General features: G+C 40.6%; 2 protein-coding genes across 2 annotated transcripts in view; one reads left to right on the top strand and one right to left on the bottom strand.

Moving 5' to 3' along the window:
- Positions 1 to 8740, top strand: part of SUMO1 (small ubiquitin like modifier 1) — a 30677-nt gene extending 21937 nt beyond the window's left edge. Inside the window, exons 3-5 of the mRNA XM_062190030.1 lie at positions 1739 to 1816; positions 4133 to 4204; positions 7921 to 8740. Of these exons, the coding sequence (XP_062046014.1) occupies positions 1739 to 1816; positions 4133 to 4204; positions 7921 to 7989 (219 nt within the window). The 3' untranslated portion in view covers positions 7990 to 8740. The remainder of the gene's footprint in view (positions 1 to 1738; positions 1817 to 4132; positions 4205 to 7920) is intronic.
- A 2974-nt stretch (positions 8741 to 11714) lies between these two features.
- KIAA2012 (KIAA2012 ortholog) overlaps positions 11715 to 12060 on the bottom strand; it is a 125962-nt gene continuing 125616 nt past the window's right edge. Inside the window, exon 18 of the mRNA XM_062196846.1 lies at positions 11715 to 11853. Coding sequence (XP_062052830.1) covers positions 11715 to 11853 — 139 coding nt within the window. The remainder of the gene's footprint in view (positions 11854 to 12060) is intronic.

Here is a 12060-nt window from a genome sequence, read left to right as displayed (position 1 = left end):
CTTAGCTCTTGTCTTCAGTCTTTGCCTTTGTCATCAATTGGGGAATGAACCAGTGGAAAAGATCTTGCTCTGTGTCTCTGTCTCTATCTGCCTTGCAAATAATAATTTAAATATTTTCTTTCTTTAAAAAAATTGTACGGATGAAACTTTTGCTGATACACATTTGTGAACACGATATGTATCGATAAAGGTCAGCTTTGAAACTGTACAGTCTGCAAATGCCAATATATAAATTCTGTGAGGTAGCTTTCTGTGGCAGGAATATTTCTCCTTCTGTTTCATGGCACACGTCTGTCTCCTACATTTGAACACCTTCATGGACACTTTACTTGGGGGGGATAATTTTTTGAGTTGCTTTTGTGAATCTGATAGTTTGTCTTTAATTTTGACAGTAGAGTAGATATGTAGTAATGAAGGAATACATTCCTTCACATACATACTTTTTACTTATATTGATAATTTTAGTATTGATAATTTAAAACAAACTATGGCGTTTGTTTTATTAAGAATTTTTTTTTGTAGTGGAGCTAAAGCAATTTTGAAAATGATTAGTGTTTTTTTAAAGTTTACTCTTATTTATTTGAAAGAGAGATAGGGGACAGGGTGGAGAGAGAACAGATCTTCATCTGCTGGTTCACTCCCTAAATGCCTGCAACAGCCAGGGTTGGTCCAGGCCAAAGCCAGGAGCCGGGAATCCCATCCAGGTCCCCTCGGTTGGTGGCAGAGGCCTAAGCACTTGGGTCATCATCTGCTGCTTCTCTGGATGCATTAGCAGGAAGCTGGATCAGAAGTGGAGGAGCTGGGACTCAAACTGTTACTCTGATATGGTGGGGTATTCTAAGGGCAAGCTTAAGCCACTGTGCCACAGTGCCTGCCCCTGATTAAAGTGTTTTAATAAAAGCAGTTAGGGGGGCTGGCGCTATGGCACAGTGGGTTAACACTCTGGCCTGAAGCACTGGCATCCCATATGGGCGCTGGTTCTAGTCCTGGCTGCCCCTCTTCCCACCCAGCTCTCTGCTATGGCCTGGGAAAGCCGTGGAAGATGGCCCTGGTCCTTGGGCCCCTGCACCCGTGTGTGAGACCCAGAAGAAGCTCCTGGCTCCTGGCTTTGGATCGATGCAGCTCTGGCCATTGCGGCCAATTGGGGAGTGAACCATCGGATGGAAAACCTCTCTCTCTGCCTCTCCTCTCTCTGTATAACTCTGACTTTCAAGTAAAATAAATAAATTTTTTTTTTAAAACAGCTTTTTAAAAAATTTTTTTTATTTTTGACAGGCAGTGTGGACAGTGAGAGAGAGACAAAGGTCTTCCTTTGCCGTTGGTTCACCCTTCAATGGCCGCCGCATCGCGCTGATCCAACGCCAGGAGCCAGGTGCTTCTCCTGGTCTCCCATGGGGTGCAGGGCCCAAGCACTTGGGCCATCCTCCACTGCACTCCCGGGCCATAGCAGAGAGCTGGCCTGGAAGAGGGGCAACCGGGATAGAATCCGGCGCCCTAACTGGGACTAGAACCCGGTGTGCCGGCGCCGCAAGGCGGAGGATTAGCCTGTTGAGCCACGGCGCTGGCCCTAAAATAAATAAATCTTTAAAAAAAAATAAGAAAAACAGGAATGCTAAATATATTTTTATGGAAAAATATGGGTGTCTAGCTGCTCTATATATATAAGTACATAGTTTTGTTCCAACAAAGCAAGTAGTTTATACAAAGAGGGGTAATTTTTTTTCTTTTATCTCCTTAGGATAGCAGTGAGATTCATTTCAAAGTGAAAATGACAACACATCTCAAGAAACTCAAAGAATCATACTGTCAAAGACAGGTGTGTATACTGTGATCTTTAAATACTGTGTTTTGCCATATATTTTCCTTTTACTGAAGGTTGTCAAAAGAAAGATCCTATTTTCACCATTAGCAAGCAAGGAAAATACCCTAATGTTACCATTTCTTATACTCTGTTTAATTGCCTTTTTTCTCTTGTGACCCATTTCAAAGTTTGAATTCATAAGACGTAGAACTAGTTTCCAAAATAGGCCAAGAATTGTAAAGACATAGAATTCATTTGAAAGGCAGAGTTACAGAGAGGGAGAGAGAAAGAAGTCTTTCCCGCTGGTTCACTCCCCAATTGGCTATAATGGCCAGAGCTGGACCAATCTGAAGCCAGGAGCCAGGAGCTTCTTCTGGGTCTCCCACGCAGATACAGGGGCCCTGGGCCATCTTCTACTGCTTTCCCAGGCCATAGCAGATAGCTGGATCGGAAGTGGAGCAGCTGGGACTCAAACCCACACCCATGTGGGATGCTGGCACTACTGCAAGCACCGGCTTTACCCACTATGCCACAGTGCTGGCCCAAACTGTTTCTATCTTGATGTCTTACTAGTGTATATAATAGTAAAAGCAAATAATTTTTGGTGATTATGAAATTTCCTTATGCTTCTAACTGGAGGTTTTAGCCATATGTTACATTTAAGTACTAAATTATCAGTACAATGTCTTTATGTATAGTAGTACATGTTATTGCTAATTGCATTTGAAATATCAAGCAATTTTCTGTTTAAAGAAAGTTCTTATGGAAGTCCAGTTAATTTTTTAATACCAAATCCTCACAGATTCTGGCCTTCATGATCTAGATTATTAGATCATTAGCGAATTCCTTTAACCTGCCTGATTTAAATTTGGATTCTAGCGCTGTGATGGGCAAGTTATTGAGCCTCACTGTGTCTTGCCTCCCCATTAGTAAAATACTAATATTGTATTGGTACTGCCTCAGGAAGATGCGATGCCGTAACCTATGTAAACCTCTGACTGTGGTGTCCGAACTTGCGCAGGGACTGTTACCTGTTGTTACCATTATTAACAGAGCTTAAAAATAAGTGTAATTAGAATAAATATGTTTACATAAGATAACCAAGGCATACTTTAGGTGACATGAAATTCATTAACAAGCAAGAAATGGGTTTAATTAGTCTATTAAAATTATTTACATATTAATGTACTATAGATTTTATTGTATATGGTTTGCTTTTTTAATTGTTGGGATTTGTAACACATAATTTAGTCAGCAGAAAGTGATTAGCTGTTAAGTGAAACAGTTTTGTCTCTGCTGTTAATGTAGGTTTTGTTAAACTCAGTAAAATCTCATAATGGAGGCTCAGCTGATTCACATTAATAATTTTGGTGGGAGCTAAAATTGAGAAGAAATTCACCCAGAGAAAGGAACATTTACTCATTATGTGCACTATGCTGTAAGTGCACATATGCTATAAGTACTTAAAATACATTGTCATTTTAATACTTAAAACTCTGAAGCAAATTCTGCTTTCTCAGGCCTTTAGCAGGGAGCTGGATTGGAAGTGGAGCAGCTGGGACCCAAACTGGCGCCCATATGGATCCCAGCATCACAGGCGGTGGCTTTACCCCCTATACCACAACACTGGCCCATCATTCTGCCATTTTATTTTATAGATTGGTTTCTGTAGGAACGTTATTTGATCGACAAAGTGACAGGGAGAAACAGAGAGAAAGAGCTCTTCCATCAGTTGGTTCACTCCCCAAATGGCTGTGACGATTGAGCCTGGGCCAGGCTGAAGCTAGTATCCAGGAACTCCTGGGTGTTCCTTAGGGGTGGTGGGATCCAGCTACTTGGCCATCTCCCACTGCCTTTCCAGATGCTTTATCAGGGAGCTGGATCAGAAGCGGAGCAGCTGGGACTGGAACAGGTACTCCGCTCTCCGATGGTGACGGTGCAGACTGTGTCTTAACCTGCTGTGCCAGAGTGCTGGCCCTGCTAGGTCACAGAGTTTAGCAAAAATGAATAGAGGGTTGTGATCTAGAACACAGGCCTAGAAGCAGGTTTGGGCTTAAATTCTTGACTGGATTGTACGCTTTCTCTAAACATAGAGTTTGCTAGCTGTAAAATGAAGATAAGGTGATACCACCACCTTCCAGGATTGTTAGGAACAGTTATGACTATGCATATGATGGCTTAGCAAATGGTTGGTACTCAGTATATGGTGATCCTGATAGAATCAGCTGCCTAGTTTTATGTGCTATATAAGGCTTTCATGCTTGCTTTTTGTGCCTCAAAGCTTCTGTTACAAGATTTGTATATGCTTTTTTTTTTTTTACACCTTTTTAGGGCGTTCCAATGAATTCACTCAGGTTTCTCTTTGAAGGTCAGAGAATTGCTGATAATCATACTCCAAAAGAAGTGAGTATAATCTCTTTGAATTAGGAAGATTTTAAATTTTCCTTTAAACAGTTTTGTTCTTTAAGCAGTGTATCATTTGCTAGGGAGAAAACAAATGTTTGGGGTTGAAATCAACCGACATTTTCAAAAGTGCCAGTAAAAAGGGAGGAGGAAGCTGGGAATTGAGTGCTGAAATCGTTGTAAGGCACACACTACTTAAAAAAAAAACAAAAACAAAGAACTCAGAGGCAGAGAGACAGGAGAGCTCCTGTGTGCAGCCACTGTCTGCGATGCCTGGAGTGGGGGCCAGGACTGGAGCCGGGGATTTAACCAAGGTTTCCCATGTGCCTGCCAGGAACTCAGTTACTCGAGCCATCACCGCTGCCTCCTAGGGTGCACATTAGCAGGGAGCTGGAGCCTGGGATTGCATTCACATACTGCAGCGTAGCATATCAGCCACTCAACTGCTAGGCGAAACACCTGTGCCTGATGTCTTTTCTCAAAGGTAGATACGTGCTCCTCAGATTTGGTAGACTGTTAGTGCTCTCTCATGGTGATGATGACCTTAAGGTTGAATTTTAATTTCTGACCCATTTTGAGAATGTTCGTACAGAAGCTTAGTGTAAACTAATGTATTTGGCTCTGTCATCTGTTTTTTTAATGTATCTTCATTTAATTGTTTTAGTGTATGGGCTGTTTGCTTATTTATCCCAACTTCCCACCCCCAAATAGAGGCATTTTGAAGTATGTATGTATATTTGTGTATATATTTATTTGTATATGTAGATCCCATCGTCCATCCACAAAATTGAGACTAGTGCAATATTCTTGTACATACCTTTTTCTTAGGTTACCAGTTATTACTATATTTGCTATCACTCTTATTGAACATTTGAATTTCAGTTGTAGATATGACTCTTTAAAAAAAATGCAGAAATATTTAAGGGTAAAAATTTATTTGAAAGTCAGGGTTACACAGAGAAGGCAAGGCAGAGAGAGGGAGAGGTTGTCCATCCTCTGGTTCACTCCCCAGTTGGCTGCAACAGCTGGAACTGCACTGATCCGAAGCCAGGAACTTCTTCGGGTCTTCCACGTGGGTGCAGGGGTCCAAGGAATTGGGCCATCTTCTGCTTTCCCAGGCCGTAGCAGAGAGCTGGATAGGAAGTGGAGCAGCCGGGTCTCAAACCGGCACCCATATGGGATGCCGGCACTACAGGCGGCAGCTTTACCTGCTATGCCACAGCGCCGGCCCCTGCATGTTATCTCTTAACAATAGTTATCAAACTTAAGAGCTTTAATGTAGATAGTCTTATTAAAAAATAGATCTTACCACTTGTCTTTACCAGACTCATCCAGAATATGCATTCTAACTAGTGAACATGCCTCTTTGACCTTTAATCTGGGATAATTTCTCGGTGTTTTTTTTTTCCCCCACCTTATCACATTGCCTTTTTTTTGAGTAAAGGCTAATTTCCCTTTTAGAGATAAGTCCCTCAATCTGGGCTGGTCTGGTGTTTTCTTGTGATTAAGTTTTGGCGGTTTGGGAGAAATCTGAGTGAAGCTATGTACTACTGGTTTACTTGAAAGGCAAAGACACTCACAAAGGTCTTCTTTGGTTTGTGCTCCAAATGCCTGCAACACCCAGGGCTGGGCCTGGCGCTTTGAATTCACTTCAGGACTCCCACTTGAGTGATAGGAACCCAAGTATTTGAGGCATCATCTGCTACTGCCCAGGGTGTGCATTTAGCAGGAAGCAGAGAAACCAGAACTTGAACTCACGGTCACTGATGTGGGAAGCAGTGTCTCATGCCTACCTCAAGAGTCCTGTGCTTCTTCTGAGTGTAGCACATCATGGGGTACATGATGCTTGTCCATCCCATTATGGGTGATGTTAACTTTGGACACTTAGTAAAGGTGAAAATTGTTTCATCCACTGTGGAGTTATTTTCCCTTGTAATAAGTAATCTGTGGGGAGATTCTTCTAAATTATCTGAATATCCTTCCTTAGGTATTGACCAGTGGTGGCCTTTTCAAGTTGGTGTCTGTTCTTTGTTTTTACTGAAATAATTCAGCTTATAGAGTAGTTGTGTTAGTAAAGAAAATCCCCATGTATTCTCCATATAGATTCACCAGTTTAACATTTTGCTACTTCTGCTCATTATGTGTATGTATATATATTTCTTTCCATTCAGGTCATTTGGGAATAGATTGTATACACCATGACCATATATTGTTTATTATTGGTTTGTATCTTTTAAAGATTTGAAAGGCAGAGGTACCACGAGCGAGCAAGAGAGATCTTCCATCCACTTATTCACTCCCCAAATGGCTGCAGTGGCCAGGACTGGGTCAGGTTGAAGCCAGGAGCCTCATCTGGGTCTCCCACAGTGGTGCAGGGGGCCCTGGGTATTAAGCATCTTTTGCTGCTCTCCCAGACATATTACTAGCAGGGATCTGGATCAGAAGTGGAGCAGCTGGGGCATGAACATGGGGTGCTGGCATTGCAGTACCATCGTGGCAGCCCTTGGCCTTATAGTGGAAACAGTTGTCATTTTTCTTTTCAGCTGGCCCATTCTGTGTTTCTCAGCCCTGGCTATCCACCAGAATCTGACCCTTGACTGAGGGGAACGCCTGACTTCTGTAACAATCCCATTTCCTCTATGTACTTCCTTTTTGAAGTCAGTAATGCTCATAAAAATAAAATGCAAATTACTAAACCATTTAAAGTAGAAAATAAACCCGGGATATCTGCAGATCGTTCCCGCCTCTCACAGGCAACCCTTGTTAAATAGTGTATACAGGAAAAAAATTCGAGTGTTTCAGTGCATGTAAAGCACACACAAAATTGTTTATACTTTACCCAATGTTATAAAGGACCCTTTTTCTCCCCCCTTTTCTAAGAATTGAGATGGGAGGAGATGAAATATTAGTAGATTGGTAATCCCTACTCATGGCAGAAAATACACCTAAGAAAATAGTTGTATGCCAAAAGGAATTTTAAATGACAAGGCAAAACACTTAGAAGTGAATCTTTAGGCAATATTTTTGTAAATCTCATTTTAAAGTGAAATCAAGAGGCTGGCGCTATGGTATAGCCAGTAAAGCCGCTGTCTGCAGTACCTGCATCCCATATGGGTGCCTGTTGGAGTCCTGGCTGCTCCACTTCCAATCCAGCTCTGCTATGGCCTGGGAAGGCAGTAGAAGATGGCCCAAGTCTTTGGGCCCCTGCATCCACATGGGAGACCTGGAAGAAGCTCCTGGCTTCCGGATCGGTCCAGCTCCAGCTGCTGCAGCCATTTGGGGAGTGAACCAGCAGATGGAAGATCTCCCTCTCTCCCCCTACCCCCTGTGCCTCTAACTCTGCCTTTCAAATAAATCTTAAATCAGGGTTTTTGATAGAAATGATATTCTGTCAAACAATTACACCTAAAAGTAAAATGCTTTTTAGAAGCCAAACCTTAAACTAAGACTTCCAACTTTAACATACTTGTCAAACACTTCAGTTTTATACAACAAATAAAGTTGACTCAGAAGAAGAAAAGGAATAAATGCATAGACAGAATCAGGAGAGCCATACCTCTGTGTTCTTTTAAGGAAAGCCAAGTCGGTCTGAAATCTGAGGAACGTAACTGTGGGTCCCATTTGCAGCCCTTGGTCCTTTAAAATGGTGGCTACATAATTGTGGTCAATTTAAAAATAGTGCTTTTATATTCTAATATTTGTCTTTCCTCTTACAGCTGGGAATGGAGGAAGAAGATGTGATTGAAGTTTATCAGGAACAAACAGGGGGTCATTCAACGGTTTAGATACTCTTTTTATTTTTTTTTCTTTTCCCTTAATCCTTTTTTATTTTTAAAAATAGTTCTTTTGTAATGTGGTGTTCAAAAAATGGAATTGAAAACTGGCACCCCATCTCTTTAAAACATCTGGTAATTTGAATTCTAGTGCTATCCATTCTTGTTTTCATTGTGCTGATTTTTGGTGATCAAGCCTCAGCCCCCTTCATAGGGCCCTCTCTTTTTTAAGATTCTGTGTGTACACAGAGAGGCCACCTTTTTCAGGACTGTGCGTTTTCAGGCTTGTGGTGATTATTAAGAATGACTTTCCAATTGGCCCTGAGATCCTAACAGGTGATTGCTTCACTCCTGGACTGTGACTTTCAGTGGGAGATGGAAGTTCTTCAGAGGACGGAACTGTGGAAAAATGACCTTTCCTTGACTCGAAGCTACTTCTAAAAATCTGAGGGTCTGGACCAAAAGAAGAGGAATATCAGGTTGGTGTCAAGACGACAGATTTGGTGAGAGAAATGACTAACTCCAAAGATGGCTTCACTGAAGAGAAAGCATTTTAATTAAGATTAAAAAAAAAAATCTTGTCAGAAGATCCCAGAAAAGTTCTGATTTTCATAAGCAGTTAATAAAATTACTCATGCAGAAGTGTACAACAGAACACTGCTCCTTTTGATTTCATTTGTACTTTTTGGCCTGGGATATGGGTTTTAAATGGACATTGTCTGTACCAGCTTCATTAAAATAAACGATATTTGTAAAAACCGTACTAATGCTTATTTTATTTTAATTGTATAGGAAGGAAAATGAATATGCCTCAAATAAGGTTTTCTTGTATAATACTGGAAACTGTTTGCACATAGTACAATTTTTTTCTTCACTACTGTACAGTGATGATGTTAATGACTTTGAAGCACTGAAAGTTACTGAAGTGCCTTCTCAATCAAGGATTTAATTAAGGCCACAATAACCTTTTTTAAATACTCAGTGTTCTGTTTTTTTAAAACTCGATATTCGTGTATGGTGCATATGATAGTTATCCAAACCTGTTGAATAAATGGGCACACCAAAAATTACTGATTTATATTGATAATTTCAGTTCTTCAACAATTTCAAAATGTTCTGTGTAGTTAAGGTTTGATAATTTTTCCTTTATATCGTAAATATTTAAATTTTGTAAAATTAAAATGCCGTATTAGTTTGTTCTTATTAGCGGGCTTCACTTTTCCTTTTAACTCTAATGAATCACATAATTTGGTATACCTATGCATACACATAATTCAGTTTCATTTTATTCCAAAGAGAATGTCAGCTGACCACTTAAGAGCAAATAAAACTTATCTTGAATGCATTTTACTGTTACAGCTACTGAAGTCACCTGTTGAAAAATAGATTGATCTTACGTTCTTATATTTGACCCTTAATTAAAAAATTACTTGAATTGTGTGAAGTTAGGTCTTTTAGACTTATATGGCAGTTACCATATTCATTATAGTACTAGGAAGTAGGCCCATTTTTAGAAAACGCTTTTGAGTTGCATACTTTTGTTGTCGAGATTGAATAACAAATCATATTGGCCATTTGAGCTAATTCAAAATGCATGAATCTGTAGTTTACTATTTTAATTCTGTTTGTCTTTAAGTGTCTGAAGGCTCTCAGCATTCAGGTGGTAGAGCTTACTTAGGTACGGGGAAATAGCTTTTAGCTTATTGGATTCTTCTAAATGCATTGCACTCTTTGGTTAACCTTAAAAATGCTTATCAGGTATAGGAGAGCTGATAAAATAGGCATTTGAAGGCAAAAATGTAAAAGATCATCAGATTGGAGGGGACTTTGAATAACATTTAGTGTAGCTACTCTCTCTGGTCCTAGAATGCACATCCTAAATTTGTAAAAGAGGGGAGAAATAAAAATAATAATTTCTCCCATGAGGATATTTCCTTTATTTATTCTGTTCTTGAATTATTTGACATGCCCCTTTCTTACCTATTTTTAAAAATTTTTTAAAAATTTATTATTTTTTTTTTGACACAGACAGTGAGAGAAACAGAGAGACAGAAAGGTCTTCCTTTTTCCATTGGTTCACCCCCCCAAATGGCCACCACGGCTGGCGCGCTGCACCGATCAGGAGCCAGGTGCTTCCTTCTGGTCTCCCATGTGGGTGCAGGGCCCAAGCACTTGGGCCATCCTCCACTGCACTCCCGGGCCACAGCAGAGAGCTGGACTGGAAGAGGAGCAACCGGGACTAGAACCCGGAGTTTAGGCGCCGCAGGCGGAGGATTAGCCAAGTGAGCCACGGCGCTGGCCTTACCTATTTAATTACTAGTGAATGAATCAATGTGCAGGTAGAGTTGTCAAACTCAAAAAAGTTGAAATTACATGTTTAAATTCACTATGACACAAGTATTTTGTCCATTTTGTTTCATTTTATCTAAAAGAGTTTAAGTATCTAGTCTAAGCAAGTCCAATAATAGAGCAATACAGCATCTAAACCAAGCCCAATTTCTGGGTTGTAGCAGATCTTTAGAAAGTAACTATGAACTTTAATGAGAAATTGCAGGGAATTAGCTTTGCAGCTGTGGGAAGTGTAGAGTAGGGCTGAAGGAAATCTGTAGGAGAATTTAGGTTCAGATCTTTTGCCTTATTTACTATTTATTTTCTTTCATTTTATTTGAAGGGCAGAGAGATCTTCTACCTCCTGGTTGACTCCCCAGATAACTCCAACAACCAGGGCTGGGCCAGGTGAAAGCCAGCACCCCAGATTTCTAAATGGATCTCCCACAGGGGTGGCAAGGACCCAAGTATTTGAGCCATTATCTGCCTCTAAGGATGTACATTAGCAGGAAGCCAGATAGGAAGTAAAAGCCGAAACTCAACCCAGGCACTCCAATTTGGGAGATAGGTGTCCCACACAGAGTGTTCACTGCTGCACCAAATGTCCACTCCTAAATGGGGGAAACTTGTGAGTAGCTAACCAGCAACTCACAGGGCAGTTAGGTGCAGAAAAATGAGTATTTGTTAACTTTCAGGTCTTCAGAATAATGCTGTCCCATCAAACTTTCTGTGTTTTACAGTAGTAGCCAGAAGCTGCGTGTGGTCATTGAGAACTGGCAGGTGGCTAGTTGAAGGTGGTTTTAAATAGCTACATGTGACTGGTAAGCCATCTGACTGGACAATGCTACTTTACAATCTGTACTTTGAGGATGTGAGGAGAGTCTCACAAAACAGCTCATTTTGCTCATCAAGAGATTATAAACACCTTGTTCTAAATAGAGATTAAATTTTAGACTCTTAGGATGAAATGGCTGTGGTTTTGCTTAATAAAGAGATTTATAATAAAATTCTTAATGTATGAATAAATGAGTATGAATCAGCTCCTTTTAGCGAATTGAGAATTACTGTTTATCTTTAAAAAAAAAAAAAAAAGCCTACCTGCAGCTCATTCAGACACATTGACATGAAATACCTTGAAAATCCTAAGACCGTGTTCGTGTTCCAAGCAAATTATGAAGTCATGGCCAGTTTTAGATACCTACTTATGTGGTTCTAGAAAAGAAAGGATTTAGGTGAGTGAAGAAACTAACTGTGCTGAACGTTGTGTGTAGTGGAAAGAGCTGGTGGGAAGGGAAGATCCAAAATGGAGAAAATCTTAGGTGTGGGTTGAGGTGAGCCAGACTGGGCTCAGGATGGAACCTGAGAGTAAAGCAAGTTTGTCCCGACTTACTTTTCAGTTTTCTTCCAGCTTAAGGCCTGGGCATCTGTAGGAACTGGAAATAAGAGTAAACCCATGGTCTGGAAATGTTGTGTGTCCACTGCAGGCCACTGGCTTCCTTCTGAAGTTCTCGATGGAAATGAAGACGTTTCTCCAGAGCAGCTTTTTGTCTGCGGAGATAAGCCCACCCCAGTTCCAAGAATGGTTAAAGGCCCTAGAAATTACCCTTATAAAATTAGAACTTTGGATTTGAGTAATCACATGAGGGCTGCTGTTCTTGGATTTTAGCAGAAGAGTGGAAGATCGTACTCTGTTCGTTTATTAAGTTTACATTATGAGGCTTCGAGTATCATGAACCTTGCCCGTAGGCTGGAAGG

Source organism: Lepus europaeus, chromosome 1 (genome assembly GCF_033115175.1).
Source record: "Lepus europaeus isolate LE1 chromosome 1, mLepTim1.pri, whole genome shotgun sequence".
Taxonomy (NCBI): domain Eukaryota; kingdom Metazoa; phylum Chordata; class Mammalia; order Lagomorpha; family Leporidae; genus Lepus; species Lepus europaeus.
The sequence above is the reverse complement of the archived record's forward strand: the minus strand, read 5'-3'. Positions and strand labels throughout refer to the sequence as shown.